The sequence below is a fragment of the Ostrea edulis genome, chromosome 5, assembly GCF_947568905.1.
Source record: "Ostrea edulis chromosome 5, xbOstEdul1.1, whole genome shotgun sequence".
NCBI classification, from domain to species: Eukaryota; Metazoa; Mollusca; class Bivalvia; order Ostreida; family Ostreidae; genus Ostrea; species Ostrea edulis.
This window is the reverse complement of record NC_079168.1, coordinates 37,965,572-37,991,511: the sequence shown is the minus strand read 5'-3', so window position 1 is coordinate 37,991,511 and position 25,940 is coordinate 37,965,572. Positions and strand designations below refer to the sequence as shown.

At 36.8% G+C, this 25,940-nt stretch overlaps 1 protein-coding gene across 3 annotated transcripts; it reads right to left on the bottom strand.

Moving 5' to 3' along the window:
- Positions 1 to 1,437: 1,437 nt before the first annotated feature.
- LOC125648983 (dentin sialophosphoprotein-like) lies at positions 1,438 to 25,940 on the bottom strand. 3 transcript variants are annotated; one of them, XM_048876084.2, is made up of 6 exons: positions 25,184 to 25,940; positions 17,975 to 18,085; positions 15,657 to 15,703; positions 14,132 to 14,251; positions 8,301 to 8,445; positions 1,438 to 5,403 (listed from the first exon to the last, which is right to left on the bottom strand). In XM_048876084.2, exons 1-6 carry the CDS (start codon positions 25,365 to 25,367, stop codon positions 3,263 to 3,265), a joined length of 2,748 nt encoding a protein of 915 aa, XP_048732041.2. In that variant the 5' UTR covers positions 25,368 to 25,940; the 3' UTR covers positions 1,438 to 3,262. The 3 variants fall into 3 exon arrangements, with proteins under 3 accessions (XP_048732041.2, XP_048732043.2, XP_048732044.2); XM_048876086.2 differs by lacking the exon at positions 25,184 to 25,940 and adding an exon at positions 20,417 to 21,187; XM_048876087.2 differs by lacking the exons at positions 17,975 to 18,085; positions 25,184 to 25,940 and adding an exon at positions 16,948 to 17,309.

Below are 25,940 nucleotides of genomic sequence, written 5' to 3'. Positions count from 1 at the left end.
ATGAATTCATTACTAGGAATCACTATATCTCTATAAACATGAATTCATTACTAGAAATCTCTATAATCATGATTCATTACTAGAAATCTCTATATCTATATAATCATGATTCATTACTAGAAATCTCTATATAAACACGAATTCATTATGAGAAATCTCTATATCTATATAATCATGATTCATTACTAGAAATCTCTATATAAACATGAATTCATTACTAGAAATATCTCTATATCTATATAATCATGAATCATTACTAGAAATCTCTATATCTATATAATCATGATTCATTACTAGAAATCTCTATATCTATATAAACATGAATTCATTACTTAGTCTAGATATCCCAATAAGAAGATATGAATAGCATGTTGTTTCAGATAATCAATTTCTGTCCTGTCTTTTTGATTTCGTTGCATGATAACTTATTTTTGGTCTGTTTTCTTGGAATTGTATCAGGACAGTTTAATTTTGTCCGTTTGTTTGGGATTGTTTTAGTATGATTTACTTTTTGTCCCAGTTGTTTAGCATTCGCATCGATATCATATCCCACACTTAATAAAGACTTAGTTCATCTCGCATCAATATCATATCCCACACTTAATAAAGACTTAGTTCATCTCGCATCAATATCATATCCCACACTTAATAAAGACTTAGTTCATCTCGCATCGATATCATATCACACACTTAATAAAGACTTAGTTCATCTCGGATCAATATCATATCACACGCTTAATAAAGACTTAGTTCATCTCGGATCAATATCATATCACACGCTTAATAAAGACTTAGTTCATCTCGGATCAATATCATATCCCACACTTAATAAAGACTTAGTTCATCTCGGATCGATATCATATCCCACACTTAATAAAGACTTAGTTCATCTCGGATCGATATCATATCCCACACTTAATAAAGACTTAGTTCATCTCGCATCGATATCATATCCCACACTTAATAAAGACTTAGTTCATCTCGCATCGATATCATATCACACACTTAATAAAGACTTAGTTCATCTCGGATCAATATCATATCACACGCTTAATAAAGACTTAGTTCATCTCGGATCAATATCATATCCCACACTTAATAAAGACTTAGTTCATCTCGGATCAATATCATATCCCACACTTAATAAAGACTTAGTTCATCTCGGATCGATATCATATCCCACACTTAATAAAGACTTAGTTCATCTCGCATCGATATCATATCCCACACTTAATAAAGACTTAGTTCATCTCGCATCGATATCATATCCCACACTTAATAAAGACTTAGTTCATCTCGCATCGATATCATATCACACACTTAATAAAGACTTAGTTCATCTCGCATCGATATCATATCACACGCTTAATAAAGACTTAGTTCATGAATATCGTATATCACACACTTTCACCATTAAGAAATGAAACGAAAACAAAAAATATTTAAAACTTGAGTATATTTATTATAATAGGTATATAAAATATATATAATAAAACAAATTAATATTTCATATATACATAATAATATTTACATAAAAATCTTTTGAACACTGCCCGAAACCCCGCTTGTTTGTTACAACTGTTCACTATGCATCAGATACAGGCATTTATACAATGGCCACATATTCTACCACAGGCATGTAACACTTACATAGGCCATACAATCTACCACAGGAATGTAACACTTACATAGGCCATACAATCTTCTACAGGAGTGTAACACTTACATAGGCCTTACAATCTTCTACAGGAATGTAACACTTACATAGGCCATACAATCTTCTACAGGAGTGTAACACTTACATAGGCCATACAATCTTCTACAGGAGTGTAACACTTACATAGGCCTTACAATCTTCTACAGGAGTGTACCACTTACATAGGCCTTACAATCTTCTACAGAAATGTAACACTTACATAGGCCCTACAATCTTCTACAGGCATGTAACACTTACATAGGCCATGCATACAATCTTCTACAGGAGTGTAACACTTACATAGGCCATACAATCTTCTACAGGAGTGTAACACTTACATAGGCCTTACAATCTTCTACAGGAGTGTACCACTTACATAGGCCTTACAATCTTCTACAGAAATGTAACACTTACATAGGCCCTACAATCTTCTGAAGGCATGTAACACTTACATAGGCCATGCATACAATCTTCTACAGGAGTGTAACACTTACATAGGCCATACAATCTTCTACAGGAATGTAACACTTACATAGGCCATACAATCTTCTACAGGAATGTAACACTTACATAGGCCATACAATCTTCTACAGGAATGTAACACTTACATAGGCCATACAATCTTCTACAGGAATGTAACACTTACATTGGCCATACAATCTTCTACATACAATCTACTAAACTAGTGACTTATAGCCAGCTTTTTTATTTACATTAGTTAATATTGAAATACGTACTATATTAAGTACCACTTTGTGCGCTTTTGCTGTAGAATGCCCATATGCATGTACATTTATAAATACTATATATATATACTGTTAACATCATCCTGATAATCTCCAATCATAAATGAAATATTACGTAATATAGGAATGTTAATTCTAAAAAAATTTATTACGTTATTAATTCTAAACTGCTTTGTTTGATATTAAAGATGTTCAATATGTATATCTTTGATTTGAATCACTACCGCTTTGTAGCAGCAAATATGGATAAGGAGAGACAACTCTTACTGTCAATCACTGTTGCAACAGACTTTGAATCGGAAGGCAGAGGCAGAAAAATTACTGGCATATCAGACTTTAAAGCTGTACAAATTGGAGCACCTCTTACAGTGAAAAATGTAAAAAATAAAATTAGCTGTTATAAAAAAAATACCTGGACCTAATTTCTACGAAACACACCATAAAAATCAAACAGCTGCATATTAAAGATACAATTTTGATATGGACACTCTATATTGGCGATACACATCTTTTTTGATAAAATGGTAAGAAAAGTTTCAAATAACAAAAATATCACTGGGAAAATTTACTGGATGCATAATTTTATCAGATATGAAATATTATTTAAAAGAACTCATACCGAGTTCAGAAGTTAAAACAAAACAGTCACACACATAGAACCACCAGCAGTATGTGTACTAGTACTTTAGAAGAATAAATTTCATAAAATACTACTGTCATCTTAAAAGAAAACATATAAAAATATGGTAAAGGTAATTTGATGATTCATTTTGCCACAGTTAATGATATATGGAGTTGATGATATTAGAACACATGCACTTTAACAGTCCTCTTCATCTCCCAGAGTTATGTCCCCTGACAGAGAGTATGGTCCATTCTCTCCTGGGTTATTTGAGGAATTATTGGGAATGCTTGAGGTAGATATGTTGACAGAGGTTTTGATGGGAGCTGGTTGTGGTGGAGATGTGTCCACACTAAGGCCCCCATTACTACTGAGGTAGGGGGGTGGGGTAGATGAGCCCCCGTTATTACTGAGGTAGGGGGGTGGGGTAGTTGAGCCCCCACTCATAGAGTCTGCTACTGATTGCTGGGACCCTGAATTTTCTGAAGATAAGTTGGCGAGGTTTTCACGAGCACCAAACATTTTGGCTTTTTTAAGTCCGTTTTTATTATTGCTGGTAAGACTTTCTTCCGATGAGTTTAATATTTCCTTCTCCTCATCTTGAGAGATAATGCTTTCATCATTGTTCAATGAATTATGATCGATCCAATCACTAGAATCATCCTGAGGAAGTTCTGAAAATGATCCTGAGCGAACGAGACGCTTTCCAGACCAACTAAGGGAGCTCACTGAACTGTCCAGCATTGCTTTCTTCGCAATGTTGTCTTCACAAGATTTAGTCCTCGACACATTCCCACACACATCTGAATTGTCAGTTAGTCCTGACATCACAGTCCTTCCCGAGAGGACATCATCCCGAACTTCAAACGCTACACCTTGCTTCGTGTTTTCTTTTGTTTTCTGTTTTAATTTTTTCTCTAAGTCATTGAGCTCCATCATGGAGATATCGTATGACATTCCACTGTGGCCTTCTTTGGTATTTCTCTTTGGATATGGCGTAGAAAACAAGTCTGGGTTGGAGGACATGTTTAGATTGAAGTCCATGCTTGTCATGGTGGTGTTGGGTGAATCTGATTTCATGTTTTCTACGGTGGAGGTTGAGGTGTTACTAGAGTCAAAATACCGTGACATCGACGATTCCAGTTCACCTTTTTTGACCTGCACCGGTGTAATGAAGTCTTCCTCTATTGTAGCCTGGGTCTCTGGTGTCTGGGGGCGGAGCGTGCTCTCCATGTCCGAGAGACTGTAGTCTACTAATGTCCTACTGGCCTCCGTGGGAGAATCCTGAATATCTCCAACACTAGTCACAGACACATCCAATGATGACAACTGAATTTTGTCAGATATTTTTATCGGCCTGTCTGATTTCTGAGGAGTGATAACATCCTCAAAAACCTCAGAATCTTCTGAACTTGGTGCAGCATTTACCACACCTGAAAGTGACATAGAAATGTGATCCTCCACAATATCTGGCATTACGTCTCTGGGAGACTTCTGACCATCGCCAGCTTCATCTAAAGAGGACACACTCGACGTCTCGCTGGAGGACTTCTTTTTCTTTCTTTCTGGTTTTATAGGAGTCGGAGATTTGGGTTCCACTTCAGTGATGGTACTGTCCGAATGGAATGAAACATCAGCCAGCGCTTGTTCTCTGGAGTCAGATAAACTGGTATCCAAATCTTCTTTATCAATTTTGTCATCTGGGTCTTCATACGACAAACGCAACATGTCTAATTTGTCCTGTTCATTTAGATTTTCAAAAGGATCTGAAAACTGTATTTCTGTGGTGGCAGGATTTGGGGAGGAGACCTCACCATCCACCCTGTCATTAAACTCCAGGGGTGGAGGTGGAATGGTGGGCTGAGGGGGAGGAACATCATTCTCATCCTCGTTTTCCTCACCAGCAGGTGGCGGCACCAGGACAGTCACTGGTTGCTTCTCTGCTGGGACTGAGGACTGCTCTACATCTGCTGAGACGTGAATTTCTGGCGAGTGTTCTGCAATGTTGCTGTGTCTGTTGTCAGAGTCTACATTGACTTTCAGTGACTGCTTCACATTGTCCAATACTTCCTTCGGTTGTCTCATCTCACTCATGCTTCTCTTTGGTGTGTAGATGGGCTCTCGATTAATCTTGAGGAGGGTGTCCATGGACTGGCTCCGATATAGGGGGTGACTGAGGATCGTTTTTTGGTGACCGCTCCTTCTGTCCTTTGTCTTTGATGGTCGCTCTTCCTGTAGTGTGATTTTGACTGGGTAAGGAGAAGCATAGCTGAGAATGGTCAGGGCATCTTCATACACCATGTTCTCAAAGGACACAGTTACACTCAATATTCGGTCACCTGTAAATATAAAAAACACAGTCACATTCAATCACCTGTAAATATAAAAGACACAGTCACACTCAATATTCAGTCACCTGTAAATATAAAAGACAGTCACACTCAATATTCGGTCACCTGTAAATATATAAAACAATGTCAAATTTGAGATTCCGTCATCTGTAAATATAAATCATATTTTAAAACAGATATTCTGAGTGTTGGCCCTTGTTGTGTGTATATATGTTATTAACTGGGATTTGAATCTCTGGTCTTCTGTAGAACACTTTTATTTCACATGTGGATGATGAATTTATGAACTTTTTGGATATAATGAATAACATTTATAATGAATCAAAACTGTTTGTCCCAAGCACTCCATTATAAGTGTGTTCTACTGTAATCAGTTTATAAAGAATACATTATGACATGAATTCCGGATCGCAACAGTGTATAATTTCATACTTAAGTCGTAAAACATGAACACATATAAATTTCTCAACATCTGACCAACCGACATGCAAAACAGACACAACCTCCAATTTTCCACAACAATTTTATCATTTACAATTCATTCAAATATATTGTTTAATTTTTAAAGTTTGCAGTGGATATACATCTATTATAGACAGCACAGTAAAATTAGAATTACTCAACATCACTTTGACAAAAGATGTCCAGACTGATTAGGTGTTAGACATTGTAATTTTTTTTACCTCAATAAAGATTATGCCCCCCCCCCCCCCCCCCCCCCCCCCCCCCATAGCATTTGTTGCTGCTCGAATTCTGTGATGCATAGAGTTTGTAAAATGTACATGGTTACATGCTTTATGTCTGCCCTAGAGATGTTCTACCACTCTTCCTGAAGTCCCTGATGGGAAGTAAGTAGAGTCTCTGGTGGATTTGGGCATGACTGGATGTACCAATCTAACATGTCGCACACATGCTCTAATGGCGAAAGATTGGGGCAGAATGGTGGCCAAGTAACACATCGTTATGGTGAAGATAGTCCACAGCTGATTAGCACATGATGCCAAATGACAACAAACTTAAGTTGTACTGGAGGACAAACAGACTATGCCGACTCCCGGTTACAGAGCAGTGTCAATTAATGTACATAATGTACTGCATGTTGAGCTGTCGTTGTCACTACAGATCCTGCCCCACACCAGAACACTACCAACACTCAACCCGACATATTCCATCATGCAGTTATCAGTATAACATTCACTGCCATTTTGAAAAACACGCTGACACCCAATGAGTGGTAAAGTGTGAATCTCGACTTGTCAGGGAAGAGTATACGGCACATGATCATAGGAAACACATTAGAATGCCGGCGACACAACCATTGGAGTTGCATTGAAGACGATAAAGAGACATATTGCTACTGCAACATGACACAATGTTATAAGAGCAGAGACGCCTCAGCACAGTATCTTGGTGCCTCAGCACAGTATTTTCATGCCTCAACACAATACTATCTCATCGTCACAACCATTGGAGTTGAATTGAAGACGATAAAGAGACATATTGCTACTGCAACACGACACAATGCTCTAAGAGCAGAAACACCTCAGCACAGTATCTCGGTGCCTCAGCACAGTATCTCCGTGCCTCATCACAATATCTCCGTGCCTTAGCACAGTATCTCGGCACCTCGGCACAGTATCTCGGTGTCTCAGCACAGTATCTCAGTGCCTCAGCACAGTATCTTGGCACCTCAGCACAGTATCTCGGTGCCTCAGCACAATATCTCGGTGCCTCAGCACAGTATCTTGGTGCCTCAGCACAGTATCTTCATGCCTCAGCACAATACTATCTCGTCGTCACAACCATTGGAGTTGAATTGAAGACGATAAAGAGACATATTGCTACTGCAACACGACACAATGCTCTAAGAGCGGAGACGCCTCAGCACAGTATCTCGGTGCCTCAGCACAGTATCTCGGTGCCTCAGCACAGTATCTTCATGCCTCAGCACAATATCGTCTCGGCTTATTCTTGGATTACATGTTTCTGGTGTCTCATTTGCATATTTTTGTGCTGTTCTTAACCTATTGTGCATGTGCAAATGCTACAACCTAATGAAATGATCCTGATGAAGGTGTCGTAACCTTTGAGTCAGTCTAAATCAAACGATCCTGATGAAGGTGTCGTAACCTTTGAGTCAGTCTAAATTAAACGATCCTAATGAAGGTGTCATAACCTTCGAGTCAGTCTAAATTAAACGATCCTGATGAAGGTGTCATAACCTTCGAGTCAGTCTAAATTAAACGATCCTGATGAAGGTGTCATAACCTTCGAGTCAGTCTAAATTAAAGCGCTTGTAGAGATGAGATATTGTAACTTTGTGAAGATTCCGAGCTCTAATGTCACAGCGTTTTGGGTTTTTCCAACCAACAGTAACTGCACTATCCAGTTGTGTGCATCATTACATAGTTTAGGCATCCTTTATACAATATGAGAAATGAATCTGAATATCGGACTATCATTAACAGATACCTGAAGGATATCAAACAGGTTTGACGAGCATGAAATGCTGTCATGTGTATCCATGCATGTGCTAATCGGGTATGTATTGATGTCTCATGGACACTTAAGTGCAAGTTCAGTCAACCATGAATTGCTTGGAAACATGTATGACATCATGGGATTCAAAATATCTAACAATCAAGTATTCATAGTAAAAATCATCGACATTTAATTGGGGTTGCAATTCTTTTGCATGTCGGTATATATATATCATAAAAAAAGTCTAGTTAATATAAGAAGTAATGAATTTCAAGATCATAAAATATGCAAAAATATTTATTACGTTATACACTGTTTAAATATAATCTTTTAGCTATAGTTCTGATCAGTAATAGAGAGCATTTTGAGGTGACATAACTGCTATACCCTTTTTCAGTACGTACCAACATGAAACTTCCCCGATTCGACTGCAGGTCCACGATTGTGAACTTGGCTGACAAATATTCCGTCCCTCATGCTTCCTGCGATGTTGAATCCGAGGCCGACAAAGTCCTGACTTTGCAACCACACACTGGTAATTTCTGGGTCCTATAGAAACACCATATAAAAGGTTAAAGTGGACAAAATGTCACTAGATTATACACTATAAATAAAATCATATTTGTGAGATATTTTCATGCGAGTTATTCTATAACACATTGTTAAACATGTATATAGGTATTATTCAGCAGACATCTGACATTACTATACACATGTAAATAAATCTATATACACACAGGATTATTAATCAAAACCTAAAGTAGTATAACCATGCAAATTTGGGTGAAAATAAAAGTCATCATGAATAAAGAGTTTTACAACTTACTCCACTTTATTAAAAAGTGAATTGGTTAATATTTTGGAAAAAAATATTCCCCAGCAAGAATTTCTCTTTTTATTTGCATTGGTTAGTTTGAAATCCCTTAGATATTGAAATATCACTTAATTTGAAGTAAATTAACAGTCCTCTGAGCTGATAATGAATTGTTTTCATAATGATAAAACTGAAGTACTCGGTTGTTGATATCATTGTTAGTGAATCCTTTATCAGACAGGTAGATGTCTCAAGATCCGTCTTATTTCTATACTCCAGAGACACTCTTATTCTACGTTATCATGTATATATTCTTTGTTTATCTTTACATTCTGTTTTCATTCTTCCGGAGCGTAGGGACATTAGGCTCTTATTTGTAGGAGTATTCTATCCAAATGAGACGTATTCATTGCATGTTTTTTAATTATTTAATTCTAGATGGGATCCTCCTTTTCATTGATTGCTATCTGATCTTGGTTTCAACATGGCAGTGGTATAGAATAAAGTGATCGTGAGTCGCACACCCCTCTCTTTCCTTTTTGTATGCAGATTTATTCGGACTGTTTCTCCTCTGGTTTATGGTGTTGCCCGAAAGAGCTCGAAATTATTTACTTATTTTTGCTCGGATCACCCCGGTATTTTACATCATAATTAATGCATTCAGATGCAATGATCTGCCAGCATTGAAATTCGTTCGTAATTCGGACACATTTGATATTGAGTTCAGGGGCATAGCTTTGTTAGGTTTGAGTAGGCACGTGTCTTTTCATTTTCAAAACACATTTTTGTCCATAAATATTTGCAAAAAATAATATGTTCATATATACATGTATATATAGGTAAAATATTAAATAAGACTTTGTAAAACCTAAGAGCTTTCATTTTTAAAAAATCTTCAGACGTTTTACATTATGAAAACAAATTATGTTGTTATGACTATAACAATATAATGAAAATTGGATATAAAATTATTATTCTGTTGGGCCTTTTCTTTTTATAATGTATATTCTACATGATATGAATATATATGGTTAAACATATTTTTTTTTATAAACTTCTACTGATCACAATGACTCACTTGACTTAACAGTTTAAAAATCTTTGAAAAATTGTACAATATCTAATGTCTATTGCAATTTTTTTGATGCTGAGAGTAGTGCAAATGAGTCCCAATATATCTTAAAAATTGCTTGGGGGTGACCCCTGACAAACCACTCCTGCACCCACCCATCTCCCATTGGTGCTTCATGACTCGGCCAATTAAACCTTCATCTTTCGGGCCTTCACATTGAAATAGTCCTAGCTATGCCCCTGCTTGAACTCGGACACTAATATTTATCAGGAATTATACAGGCAGGTAATCTATTGCAGGTATTCTAACTGACATTAACTATTTTATAATTTACTTTTTGTGAACATCATACATGCACGTATGGATTTTCATTAAAATTGTAACACAGGAAGGTACATTACTTGATTGAAGAAAAAATCCAGTCATGAATTATTTAAAATAAGGTGTAATGAATCAAGCTGTACCAACTGATTTCACGTCGTAGAATCAGGAGGGGGGGGGGGGGGTGCGTGTGTGTGTGATAACATTCATTTCCCGTTATTTTACTTGTAAAAGTTAGTTTACTTTCAAATGCAAAGTAAAATATATTTTTACATTACATGTTGGCCTTATATATTCTCAAAACAAATTTCCATGTGATTTTTAATGTTGATATCAAAGTTCTAAAAAGTGTCCAACTTAATTTGTATCAAATAGTAAGCTTTTACTGTCCAACTCAAGATCAAATTCATTCATTATTTGTGTTTGAATTTGAATATTTCAAAACAGAATTTTTAGAATTAAGAAACACATGAATTTTGCATTTTCAATGTTGAGAGTTATTATATATTTGTAATTAACACATTCAAATTAATTTCTTTTACATGTTTTGCTAAGTTTCACAGGTTTAATCGATCAAAATATTACTTGGTGGGTCTTCCATTCTCCTGGTTGTCAGTACTTTTGGTGGTCAGGTGTAAAATTAACTGTACATGTGACACCGTCATCAGAGGCACTTAGCATATAACTCTTTAAAGTTTAATCATTGCTTTATTAGTCAATCACAGAGAAAGATGAATTTATTGCATGAATTTTATTGAAATAAACATCATTGAAAGTTGTCCAACATTAGATCGTGTCCGACTCACGCTCTACCCTAAACATGTCCCGATTACAAAAGTATAATTAGTAGGTTGAGCCATTTGTACTGGGACATACATGTACAAGTATATCCGATTCTGTTGTACAAAGACATATAGATATCTGATTCTGTTGTACAGAGACATATAGATATCTGATTCTGTTGTACATTAGGACATATAATATCTGATTCTGTTGTACAGGGACATATAGATATCTGATTCTGTTGTACATTAGGACATATAATATCTGATTATGTTGTACAGGGACATATAGATATCTGACTATATAATGTTGATTGATTGTATATTGTTTAACGTCCCTCTCAAGGAGACATCACCATTGCTGGTGAAGGGCTGCAAAATTTAGGCCTATATTCTCAGCACTTATGGCCTTTGAGCTGCAGGGAGGGATCTTATCGTGCCACATCTGCTAGAACACGGGGTCTCGGTTTTTGCGGTCTCATCCGAAGGACCGCCCCATTTAGTTGCCTCTTACTACAAGCAAAGGGTACTGAGGACCTACTCTAACCCAGAGTCTCCACACAGATGTTGTACAGGGATATACAGATATCTGATTATGTTGTACAGTGACATAGATATCTGATTATGTCGTACAGGGACATAGATATCTGATTATGTTGTACAGGGACATACATATCTGATTATGTTGTACAGGGACATAGATATCTGGTTATGTTGTACAGGGACATTAATATCTGATTATGTTGTACAGGGACATAGATATCTGATTATGTTGTACAGGGACATAGATATCTGATTATGTTGTACAGGGACATAGATATCTGATTATGTTGTACAGTGACACATAGATATCTGATTATGTTGTACAGTGACATAGATATCTGATTATGTTGTACAGGGACACAGATATCTGATTATGTTGTACATTCTGCTTGGCTTACACAATCACTAATAATCACAAACAGTTCTAAGCTTTGTTCAACCTGACTGCAATAGTAAGTCTCACTAAGTGTTATAATGTCAATATCTTATACGTTAATAATCATTGTGAAGAATTGCTCAAATTGAAAAATCTCTGTTCAAAGGCGATTTATCACAAGAATGATTATTTAATTCACACAGGAGGGGGATTTTCTGAAAAATGCTGATGAAAATATGATCATAATGTCTACTCCATGTATCATCAACTTTACAATTCTACCCCCGGATTCAGACTGCCTTGAGGTCTCGAAGTATCTCTCAAACATCAAGTAGCTAATTAAATCCTCCATATACAAAGCACTTGGCAACTTACTACTTATTTTGTCACCTGATTTAGTTGAGCTGAAGCAGTCTTCGTTCTACACAGTCATACCTCACATTAGTATGCCAGAAAGAATTAATATAATGCACTCGCATTCTATATCATAATACGTACCTGACAAGTATGTCAGTGAGATTTAATTGATATGATGCACTTGACAGGTTAGGAAATGTTTTCATTGATTATAGTAACAGAAACAGTGGCTAAATTTGAGGATTGGGTCATGGCACCATATGGCATAAACAAGGTTTGTAATATGAGACAGAAAAGAAAAACTGTATCAATGAATTCAAAACAAAGTGGGCTTGTCCATGGTCGTGGATAAAGAACATTTAAAGACAAGAATTAATGTCACCAGTACAGTCCGTCCGTGGACTGGAAATTAATGTCATACGCAGAGAAAGGCCACAAACAATGACAATCACAAGAAAATGAAATTAGCAGTCGGTGAAAGCTGAATTCAGTTACAGGTGATTCCGGGGTTAGATGGAGTTTTATATTCATCAGGTCCAACGCGACATTGTCTGTTGTCAATGGCTGGCATCATTAAACCTGGGACATTCACTCATATTACTAATGCAACATTTAGATGACATTAGATTAAGGGTAATTTAATATTTCATACACAAGAATTAGTACAAAGCATGTGCGGCCCGCTGCATGGGTGGTGCTGATCCTTTCTGCGGTCCCCATGGTGGTATTTGACATCAATGGATTACATATATACTTAACACATGAATTGTTGACACAGATGGTATTGACATAGCTCTTGAATGTATCTCTCTATGTAAATAGACCCTATATCTGCTATTACACCTGACGAGAGTTTAATTACACAAGCCAAACTTTTACACCAACATGAGACATTAATACGAGCCAATGATCAGATCATTATACAGACCCTGGTCATAAAACACACCCAAAGCCCCCCTGAGGTCAAGCTTAACTCACAAGGTCACTGGGTGACCATTGGACACATCATGGCATCATAACTGGGTAGTAAACAGGCCTAATGGGAAACACAACAAAATAAACATGGTTGTGCTATGCTCTAACGATGTGATTTAATTCGGGCCCTACATCAAACGTTTCTGAGTACGACATCATAAACACCAAGGAAATCAGCTGAGGAGCGTTTCTAAATAAACACAGAAAACTCGTGTAAGACAGGTCCAGATCTACGTTAAACAAGTGGAATGAACTTTCCTCCTACATTTCTGTCTTCCAATACCTTACTTTTTCTTGTTTACAGGAGTAGGTTGTAAAACACTGATCAATATGTTTGCCAGAAGGGCATTCTATAAATGATGAATAATGCAGTCTGTCATCACACCTCACCTTCGCTAAATCAGCTTTTTGTTTAATTCATATCTTATATCATGTTTCGACACATGTATTTTTTTTTAGTTATGGAGGCTTTTTATGCATTTAGATTGTACTTCTATTTAAAAAAAACTATTACACTATACAGATCTATGTATTAATTACTTTTTGCATAGTTCAACAATTTCAATTATTTAAAAGATTGTTTAATGTTTTACATATCCCTTCAAAAAATTTTCACTCACAAGTGTTTTTCAAACCAATTTTAAAAGCTACCAAATATATCCTTTTGATTTGGGAAAACTCATCAACATTTGGATAAGGAATTTTTCATGTTGAATTCTTCCAGGTTTGAAACATTACATACATTTATACATGAAATTAATATATAACTATTGATTTTTGTAATTATAATTACTTTGTTTTGCAATCTTTTTTACATTATAATGATCAAAAGGATAAAAAATAAGTGATGTTGAAAATGTAAACTTAACTACCAAGAAGATGAATAAATCTGTAATACTAAGAGAATTGCATGTCATTCTGAAACCTTGCCATACAGAGGTCACCTGATGATCATTAAAGGTCAGATGATCAAGGTCATTCAGAGGAAATCTTACCATACAGAGGTCATCAAGAGATCCATGTGACCCCTGTTTTCCTGGTGGGAGGTCGGACTTAGAGCTGGGAGACCATGATTTCTGCTTGGCAGAGGACTTGGTAACAGGTTGGCTCTGGCCCTAAAAGGAACAAATTTTTCTATCACAGAATATTTAAAAGAAATACAGCTATCACAGCTAGCATAAGAATACCAGGATGGCAGCATTAACAAAATTAGGTTCTCTACCACAGCATGGTCATCATACAGACACTGTAAGTAAATGGAATGTGAAATTCATGTTCAAAAGGTTTCATAAAATCTACATTAGATCATGAATTTGCTCAACCTTTTTATTTTTGAGTATATAGTTTTGTGAAATTATATATAATTTTCGTGAGATTACAATGAACTCCACCATCATGTGACCTATCAATATTAATGTCGCCTTTATAAAGATGTCAGGCAGACATTAATAGAAGTTTTTTGAAAACTTAAAATATTAACAAATTAAGTTTTCAATTTTCAAAGATAGTTTTCTCTCTAAAAAATCAGAATGTCTATTCATATCATGCACCAAATCAGTGAAATTTGGACTCTAGAATCTCTTATTTGCAAACAAAACACCTTTTTTTCATTCTGAAACAACATATAAAATAGTTGAGAGCTTGTATTACTTTTTCAATTTTGAAATCACATGCTTCATATGAGCTGCTTAAACAATTAAGCCATTAATAAAATTTCAGTGTATAATGAGCCACCTTAAAACAAAAATTCTTAGTTTATATGCCACAATGTCTAAGAACATATAATGAAAACCATTAACATCAAAATTTCCATAATTACATTCACTATCTGATTTTACTGTTGGACTGAATTCTTTGCTTGAAGCATTATAGTGTTTCACTCAATTACAAGTCACACTTAGATTTGTCATCTTTAACATCAATTTTGTAAATCTTCCATTACAGAAGACAAACACTTTTGCTAGAGAAGTTCTGATGCTTTGGGTCCTGTGTATAGTGTTTGTATCTGTGCTAATGTGTGTATATGAATGAGTTTTGGGGCCCTGTTTAGTGTTTGCATCAGTGTGTTTATGTGTGTATAATGTATGTATGAGTTTTTGGGTCCAGTTTAGTGTTTGCATCTGTGCTTATGTGTGTATATGTATGAGTTTTTGTATTTTATGTTTATGCATTTAATATATATCTATGTGCTTATATGGGTAAAACATGTAAATGTTTTGGGTCTTGTTTAGTGTTTGTATCTATATTTATGCATTTATACATCTATGTGTTTATGTGGGTAAACATGTAAATGTTTTGAGTCTATAATGTTTAGTGTTTGTACATGTGTTTATGTTTGTATATGTAGGCATTTTGGGTCATCATTAGTGTTTGTACACAATCTTATGTGTTTTGGGGTCTTGCTATATAGTGTTGTACATGTCTGTGTTTTAATTTGTTTAGTGTTTGTTCAATGTGTTTGTGTGTGTAAGCCTATGTGTTTTGGGTCATATTTATAGTGTTCGTTCAATTCAAACATACCTGGTTGCTGGTAGGGTATTCTCTGCACTGTATGTAGCCTCCAACACCTGGCCAAAAATAAAAGACAAAAATCAGGCCTTCATTCACAGCTTTGATTTAATGGCTGACAGAATGATGAATCTCAGGAAGATCGATCACAGACAAATATCTTTATATTGTGAGACCTGGAGCTTTGTACAAGAAGTTTAAATGGTGTCATGTCATTCATCAATGAAACAAAAATTAAAGACTGTCACAAAGAACAAGCACTTCATTCTGATTCCTAGCTCAGTTTTTCTACATATGCTTCAAATTATTTATAATTAATGATTTCATCTAAACCCAAAACTTATTGACAAAATCTAATATCACTTTGAATGATTTGTTTTATCAATAACATTAAATTCAAGAGATTTAATGATAACACATGTTAATTATCTTGCATGTATCTCACAGAAAGAATCCCGACTACGAGTAAGGTCTCAACATTCCAAACTTAATTTCACAGTAATGTAGTTTAATGGACCTAGCTGCAGCTAGTGCCTGTTTCCAACAGCAGTTAATGCATGTCTATACCTTTTCAGTTTACAATCCCCAACAATGGAACTGCATGTAATTTGAGTTTTTTCTTAAATTTCAGAAACTATTACATGTATTTCTATATATTACTTTAAACAGCAAAAATTTTATATATAATTTAGGTATCCTTCAAATTTTCTTAAATTTCAGAAACTATTACATGTATTTCTATATATTACTTTAAACAGCAAAATTTTTCTATATAATTTAGGCATCCTTCAAATGGGTTAACAAGAAATAAACCTTGTTTATGCAACATTTCAGCAGTATTAAACATGCATGGAGCCATTTATCATGTTTATGATGGATTCTACAAAATCTGGATTAAGCTGAGCTGCATGCCATGTACATGAGTTTTAAAAAAATAACATATTAGCTAAAATATGTTTTTAACTTGACAAAATAGAGAACACCTTGATTCCAGACCATTATTTAACAAAATTTGGACTATGAGTTGTGTCATATTATGACTTTGGATGGAACTGATAGAAAAAAGCATGGGCTATACTTAAATTACCTTATATCTACCATTAAGAATAATGACTTTTAGCCAGATTTTTGTTTACTTGTTTTTGCCATGAGTAGCAGGAAATGTCAAATATTTTTATTCGTGGGCCAAATATTTACACTTTATAGACGCATGTTAATCATGGTTTTCGGAATGTTACATACATTCCCCAGATGAGACATAAGAATGTTTAAATTTTTTAAAAACTGTATTTTGAAAAATTACCCCATGTTTTGCACCATGCCTTAAGGAAACCGTAACTGTTGAGTTAGAGGAATTCATTGCTGGGGAAATGAGACGGCCGGAGATTAATTATCATCACGATATTCATTTTTTACGCATCATTCACTGCAAGTATATAATCGTTCTTGTTTTAACAAGTCTCTGGCCATTACAAAATATCTAAAGAAGAAAAAAAAACTTTAAAATACAGATAAGAATTTCTTGGTTAACATTTTCATTTTGAAGATGTTATCAATGATAATGGGTGGAGATCACATGTACAGAAATTCTGTGAATTACTAGCTCACAATAGCCCAATACTAGCCCATGGTTATCTTTAAATTTCCTTGTCTATCTGACAAACAAAAAAATACAACAGATAGCATCAGAAAAAATGTCTTTAACGCTTTAAACCATTCATTTGATTTTCTACTGAATTCATGAAAATTTGTTCTCACCATTTAAAATGATTTTCTGTGCGAGATAATTGTTTCAGTCTTCATTTATTCATCAGTTTCCACACAAAAAAGACAATTTAATTTTTACAAAATTTAAAAAATATCGCAAGAGTTTAACCTTTGACTGTCGTCTAGCTAGTTTACATTTAAACACTTAAAAATGCTGTATTAAGTCTATAGCTGCAGAACTGAAGCTCTCTAGAGGGAAAACAAGATCTTCAGCTACACTATATATACTTATCCTTAAGCTTGTGTCTATGATAAAGTGTGAGATATTGAGCCACTAAGACTATCAAAGATATTCAAATACAAAATGATTCTGTTTGTTCTTTTAAAAGGTATTTGATATAGAGATGTGTATTAAGTTGGCTGTCTTGATATTTAACAATCTGAAATTGATAGGAGTAATTTATCTGTTGATCAAACAAAGGCAGAGTGACCATTAGGTGGACAGACCTATCACCAGAGATGTATTGCCTAATTAGTGACCATCAACAGCTTGTGGGCCCTGCTGAGCTATGACAACATTTGGATCTACAGGGTGTGGGGGGTGTAAAGTTAGAAGTACTTGCCTTGCTCAGCCAAACCGAGATCCCCCTCTCCATCCGTGTAGGCAGGGTTGGCCACTCCCACCTTCCTGTCATCTTGTACACCCGCTGGCTTTTTCTTGTCAGATTTCAGTTCTACAAAACCAATACACAAAACTTCAATGTGGCCACAACAAGTCAAACTGAATTGTCTGAAATTCCATGTTACTTTATTTGCATGTATTAAACTTTCATCGTTTTATATTTACAAACCAGTATAATTACAAACCATTTTAATAAATTTATCATTTGAATACATGCATATTCTATGCAAGGTTTATTTAGCTCATAAAAGTTCTAGGCAACAAAATCTGCAGACATTCAATGAAACATTATTTGTTCACTCTGTCGCGGGTTTGTGTGGAATCTTTGGGTGTGATGTGGATTTAGATGACTTTGTTTCCAACATATTTTCTCTTCATACCCATATCGTGACTCTGTTCACGCCAGAAAATTATCCGATATCATTACTGAGTCAGTATATTTTCATCATGCCTTTATAGGTACATGTATATAGGTCTTAATTAAATTTGTTTTTACTTCATGTCTATATAATGATATGAACTCTGAGTAAACTGAATTTAAGTTTTCTGTATTTATTTATTTTTTTAATGTAGCTTTTTCAGTTCACTAAAACCAATTTGGCCCCAGTATGGAAACAGGTATTCTTAATCTTTATACAAACTGTTGACCAAAACTTGTTCAAATTGCCTGTATATTAATTCAAGACAGATTCTCGCAACAATTTGGATTTGTCCAAATGAATGTATTCCCTGACCAACTGCATGGTATAATATAAAGTATCATTTTGTTGTCAGACACAATCATGAATATATTGCAAATATTTCTTGCACTTAAGGCCAAAGATGGCTCAATATGCACATCATTATGAAGAAAAGACAAACTATTCAGTTTATCTCAATGTCTAACCTGCAAAAAACAATTCAGTTTATCTCAATGTCTAACCTTCATCCACTATCTAGCCTAAAATGAGTTTATCTCTTATGTCTAAACCTGTGCCCACTACCAGCCTAAAATGAGTGCGTGTGTCGAAAATGGGCCTACTAGTAGTGCCTAAAATGAGAGCATCTCTTAATATATATGTCCGACTTTGGTTCACTCTCCAGTCTAAAATGCACATAAATGAGCTTCTTGAAGATATAAGCCTCTTTCCTAAAGATTAAGCATTCTGACAATGATCTCAATTATATGTAAACAATTGATCACAATGAGAAATCTTCAATCTGTGCATTCTAAGCTGATTTACAGAAACTGAATGTCTTCAAAGGACACCTCATCACAAGAGTGACAAATCGGCTGCAAATAATCCCCTCTTCATCTGATTTCTGGCTGGATAACCATCTCTGGAACAAACATTCTAAATACCATAGGGTCAACCAAGTTCATTCTTTGTTCCATTATTCAAGTTCATTCCGTTTCTAGTGCTAAAGCCCATTTTGCCAGTTTTCCCTGATGCACCCTCAATCTGTACTAAACTAAATACCAAAGGACTCGTTCTAGGAGATGTCTTTTAATACGGTACTTGCATTCGAGTAAAACATGTCACAGGACAGATAAAGCAAAGTTAAATATAGACATTGGCATATATCAGGCAGGTGTTGTTAAACCATGGAACAGAAAAACCAATAATCACAGTTATAATATGTGCAATATTACATTGTATTGGTCTGGTAACAAGGAAGAAAATGCAACAAAACCTGCTTGCACCAGGGAAAGAACCTGCTGGCACCGGTGGACAAAACCTGCTGGCATCAGGGGACAGAACCTGCCGCCAAAAGGGGACAGAACATGCTGGCACCAGGGGACAAAACCTGTTGGCACCAGGGGACAGAACCCACTAGCATCAGGAGACAGAACCTGCCAGCACTGGGGGACAGAACCTGCCAGCACTGGAGTACAGAACCTGCCAGCACTGGGGTACAGAACCTGCCGGCACTGGGGGACAGAACCTGCTGGCACCAAGGAACAAAACCTGCCAGCACTAAGGGATAGAATTTTGATTTAGATGTACATGACCCTGCCATTACTACAATAATCCAAATCTTACAACATATTGTAAATATAGTGACAATTAAATTGCCTAAAGGTTAACCTCAAAAGCTCTGCTGTTATTTTACACTCAAAATGATCGAGTCTAGCTCTTAGCTATACCCAATATTTCCCCACCTATTCAAGACGTGATGCAGCAACAACGTGATAAGGCACGTAATGTCCCATCACACAGGAATACATTTATTTGCCAGTATTAACTCAATTTTGCTATGGAAGAAAGACTCGGAAGCAAAGTTACCTTCTTTAGAAGTTGAACCATAATTACCAGGATAATTAAATTAAAGTGAATCTGATCAGTAAAAAGTTTCATAGATATAACACACTCTTCAACCCATCCCCTCAGATTCAGCTTACCAAGATAAATGTACATGCAACTACTGTCTTTTCCACTCAAACTACTGAGTTGGACCACCACATGATTTCATTAAACTCTCAACTGAGGGTTCTGTTTGCCTTGCTGACAGTATTGTTGATCTACCTCAACCAGTGCAAGTCCTCACTAATTGTCACCCCCATATTTTCCATATGGTATTATTTTTAGATTGTGTCTGTGGAGCTTTATAATAGGTTTGCAATGGATGACGCATATTGGTTATTCGGATGACTGAGTACTTCTCTGGGTGGAAAGACATTTGCGATTTCTATTCCCATGTCTACAGTGATGCGAGGTCCTCTCTGGTTCCGAATCTTTCGATAGACTAGGCAGTTATCAGCAAACAGTCCTGCATCCAAATTGGTGGCCTGTAAAAGGTTGTTAATATCCAAAGGATGGGATTTATGTGACCCTCTTATAAAACTTATTGGGTTACATCACGAAGGAAGTCCTCTATTCACTTTAAAAATTTTCCTCTAACTCCATATAAGTGGCTCATCTTGAGAAGGCATCGGTGTGGGACTTTGTCGAAAGTCTTTGACAAATCCAACAGTATGTTTGTTTGGCCCCCTTCATCCAGATTCTTTGCCAGTGATGAATTGTCTATAGATGAGCTGACTGTCCTAGTGGATCTCCTGTATCTTAATGGATCTTCCGTGTCTTAGTGGATCTTCTGTGTCTTAGTGGATCTTCTGTGTCTTAGTGGATCTTCCGTGTCTTAGTGGATCTTCCATGTCTTAGTGGATCTTCCATGTCTTAGTGGATCTTCCGTGTCTAAGTGGATCTTCTGTGTCTTTCTTAGTGGTTCTTCCGTGTCTTAGTGGATCTTCCGTGTCTTAGTGGATCTTTTGAGACTTAGTGGATCTTCTGAATCTCAGTGGATCTTCCATGCCTTAGTGGATCTTCCGTGTCTTAGTGGATCTTCTGTGTCTTAATGGATCTTCTGTGTATCAGTGGATCTTCTGCGTCTTAGTGAATCTTCTGTGTCTTAGTGGATCTTCCGTGTCTTAGTGGATCTTCCGTGTCTTAGTGGATCTTCTGTGTCTTAGTGGATCTTCCGTGTCTTAGTGGATCTTCCGTGTCTTAGTGGATTAGTGGATCTTCTGTGTCTTAGTGGATCTTCTGTGTCTTAGTGGATCTTCTGTGTCTTAGTGGATCTTCCGTGTCTTAGTGGATCTTCCCTGTCTTAGTGGATCTTCTGTGTCTTAGTGGATCTTCCCTGTCTTAGTGGATCTTCTGTGTCTTAGTGGATCTTCCCTGTCTTAGTGGATCTTCCCTGTCTTAGTGGATCTTCCGTGTCTTAGTGGATCTTCCGTGTCTTAGTGGATCTTCTGTGTCTTAATGGATCTTCTGTGTATCAGTGGATCTTCTGCGTCTTAGTGAATCTTCTGTGTCTTAGTGGATCTTCCGTGTCTTAGTGGATCTTCCGTGTCTTAGTGGATCTTCTGTGTCTTAGTGGATCTTCCGTGTCTTAGTGGATCTTCCGTGTCTTAGTGGATTAGTGGATCTTCTGTGTCTTAGTGGATCTTCTGTGTCTTAGTGGATCTTCTGTGTCTTAGTGGATCTTCCGTGTCTTAGTGGATCTTCCCTGTCTTAGTGGATCTTCTGTGTCTTAGTGGATCTTCCCTGTCTTAGTGGATCTTCCGTGTCTTAGTGGATCTTCCGTGTCTTAGTGGATCTTCCCTGTCTTAGTGGATCTTCTGTGTCTTAGTGGATCTTCCATGTCTTAGTGGATCTTCTGTGTCTTAGTGGATCTTCCGTGTCTTAGTGGATCTTCCCTGTCTTAGTGGATCTTCCATGTGGATCTTCCGTGTCTTAGTGGATCTTCTGTGTCTTAGTGGATCTTCCGTGTCTTAGTGGATCTTCTGTGTCTTAGTGGATCTTCCGTGTCTTAGTGGATCTTCTGTGTCTTAGTGGATCTTCCATGTCTTAGTGGATCTTCCCTGTCTTAGTGGATCTTCCGTGTCTTAGTGGATCTTCCATGTCTTAGTGGATCTTCTGTGTCTTAGTGGATCTTCCCTGTCTTAGTGGATCTTCCGTGTCTTAGTGGATCTTCCGTGTCTTAGTGGATCTTCCGTGTCTTAGCGGATCTTCCGTGTCTTAGTGGATCTTCTGTGTCTTAGTGGATCTTCCCTGTCTTAGTGGATCTTCCGTGTCTTAGTGGATCTTCCGTGTCTTAGTGGATCTTCTGTGTCTTAGTGGATCTTCCCTGTCTTAGTGGATCTTCTGTGTCTTAGTGGATCTTCCCTGTCTTAGTGGATCTTCCGTGTCTTAGTGGGTCTTCTGTGTCTTAGTGGATCTTCTGTGTCTTAGTGGATCTTGTGTCTTAGTGGATCTTCTGTGTCTTAGTGGATCTTCCGTGTCTTAGTGGATCTTCTGTGTCTTAGTGGATCTTCCGTGTCTTAGTGGATCTTCTGTGTCTTAGTGGATCTTCCCTGTCTTAGTGGATCTTCCGTGTCTTAGTGGATCTTCCCTGTCTTAGTGGATCTTCACGCTTTGAACATATGTTGTTCATCACAGAGGATGTTATGTTATGCTGTGGACAATGTGTTCAAGTGCATGTCTTACAAGCAACCGAGCTTAGTGACACAGTGTCTGCTTGTATCGGTATTCTAGAGCAGCAAGATGTAGAGTTATAAGACATGTTGTCCAAGATACAAAAGGTGTGGGTTGTGTTTTTCATTACCGCGTCCCACTGGTCGATGATGAGTTCAACTAGTTTGATCTGCTTTTAATAGTTGTACATTTCTGAAGACGTAATAATCCAATTGTAATGGCGGGAAAGTTGAAAAGTATCCTACTTATAAGATTGCCCTATAATATCCACAACATTTGAAGCAGAATCTTAATTTCATTTGTCCGAGATCAGTTTGCTCCGAATTACGTCGGCCATGTGACCAGCGTAAAGCGACACACTGGCAAATGAAATTAACCGGCGAAAAAAGTATGACAGAATCAAATCCTTGACATAACGCACGGAAAAATCCATGAAAGACTGCGAATACGATAGACACATAAAAAATAAACGTGGATTGTTTTGGTACAATAAATAATGAATTAAACTCCAGTTGCGGTAGCTCAGTTGTAGAGCGTAAAACAAACAACCAGTGAAAATATAAAAAGTGCCTTACACGAGAGAAATGCCATAATATATCCAACTACAACGCATCTAGTTTTCTGTTTCTTACATTTTCTTTGGTTTTAGAATAGCTTAAAGGATGTATAGCATGCCACAATCGGCTATTTTCACACTGTCGAAAGAAAACGTAACATGTACGGTGTACATATAATCTGTTCATGTCTCTCGTTTAGAATTGAAATGAGTTACATCAAAACTGTATCGATTCCAAAATAAAACAAAAAACTGCGAATTCGTAACTTTTCATGGACATCATATTCCAGCGGCACGATTTCATTACTCCCCCCCCCTCCCCCCGCCAACTCCGGCATCGTCACCAAAGGGTTTCTGAAAACGCTATACTCTTCCCCCTCAAACATTTCAACAACGTTTTAAAATATGCAATGGAAGAGCAACAGTTGTTTAAAAGGTGGGTTTTTAAAAAAAAAAATGAATTCAGTGTAGGCAGCCTTTGTTAACCATGCATGCACATTCCCATCGGGTGGAAAATAAAATCGACTTGAAGTTTCATACACAAGCAGAAGATTTACTGAAATGCTCTGCCATGTTTTAGGTCTACACACAGGCCTGCTTTTCAAGGATACAATGCACATATATACTTAAAAACTTTAAACTCTTAATGCATTCACTGCCTGGAGTGGTCTTTATCAATACGTGGACTGAAGGGTGTCTTCTGTTCATTAATAATAAAGGTTTTACAATTCAGAGATTGGAATCTGTCCAATTTCAATGTCCATCTCTCTGTCCGTGTGACCTTAAGAGAATTAAATCTGTTGTTACGAGCCCAGACCACAGCCTAGTATTCTATGCATCGATGCACGTCTGTCCGCCGAATATCACCGTTCAAACAGCTAACACATGTATTCCTCTACAGAGTGACTGACCGCCCCGTGAGGAACTGACCAGTGTCCAGTTTTATATAAGCTAATGTAAAGACTTCCGACAACACTGGTTGTATACAATTTAAGACGGTTTTTTTAAATTATAAAACACGAGTCTTATGAAAACGGGTTAGAAAACCGTGTTCCCTCCCGTGTTATAAAGCTTAGTACGCTTGGGGGATAAAGAGCAAGACGCCCTCATTTAACGTATAAAAGCCATAAGGGTAGGTGTAATATGCTTCCTTACATAAAACAATACTAACTGAGTAACCCACAAGCCGTCAACACATTACCTATATAATGCATGTATTTTATTACTGGGCCGTGTATGACACTAGTGTCTTGTGTCACATAAGACGGGCCTATTTATCATTTGACATTCCTGTGTTCGGCATTGTAAAAAAAAAAAAAAAAATTCCGTAACGTCTCAATGCGCTGGTATTATAATTTCTCCGAGTTGTCGTTTGTGAATTTTGATTCACGATTTCCACTTGATTAAGCCAGTATATGCTTTATATATGTGTGTCACTGTTTGTGTTACAGTTTATAAAGTTTCCTATCAGAATACGGTCTCTTGCAGCTGTCTCGATAATGATTAAAAAATTACAATTCGCATTAAGGACGCTCCTTATTTCCACTGGGTTTCAGTCTATGGTCTTAAAATAAACTTTTTGAATTATGAGAAATCATTTCAAATTCCTAGTATTTTAGATCTGTGTATAGCTCACCTCGACGTCGTCTCCAAATCAAAAATAAGATGACACCTGCAACGATAAAAACGACGGCCAGCGTGGCAAAGATTGTGGCCACAACGATGACTGCGGGATCTGTATGTTCCGGACAATTCTGCTGACCACTGACCAGATCGAAGCATCCCCCCACAACGAGAATAATCACTACTCCCTCCAACATCGTTTTTAAAATTTTCCAAACTTTATAATCCCACTAGAAATATCATCGGCACATGGCAAGCAAAATCACGCTGTTGTTAAAATAGGTGTTTCGTTTTTTAAAAAAATAAATAAATAAATAAGCAGGCATGAGAGACTTATCTGAGAAGTGTTAAGAACAAGCATTCATCACACACAATGGGAAAACGATCCCTGCATCGCATACAGACTTTTAGTATTCAAAACAACTATCACAAGAATGCGAGCAGCGGTCATCCATGAGTGAACACTTTACAGGACTGCTTATGACCACACCAAACCCTGTCCCAGGCCAAAACTGAAAGTACGGAGCCAGCGCGAGTCCGCTGTCAGTCTGAATTAGCCGTTTGAATAGCTGGCATACCGAGTGTTTCAACGGTGTAAATATTGATTTGTCAAGGTAGATAAACAGCATTCCAAGATTCCCTCTCACCTGTATAAAAATATATCTACAGGTGTATGAGACAACCTTACTGGGCCGACACGCGAATTCTCCCCGCTGGAATTTAAACTTTTGAATTAACTACCGTGTCGGGATTAACAGAATTATTACAAC

Coding starts and splice junctions, on each gene's coding strand:
- LOC125648983 (XM_048876084.2), bottom strand. CDS start 25,367: ATGTTGGAGGGAGTAGTGATTATTCTCGTTGTGGGGGGATGCTTCGAT. Junction 8,446..14,131: donor CTCTTGATGACCTCTGTATG/GTAAGATTTCCT, acceptor GTGTTTCTATAG/GACCCAGAAATTACCAGTGT. Junction 5,404..8,300: donor ATCGGGGAAGTTTCATGTTG/GTACGTACTGAA, acceptor TTATATTTACAG/GTGACCGAATATTGAGTGTA.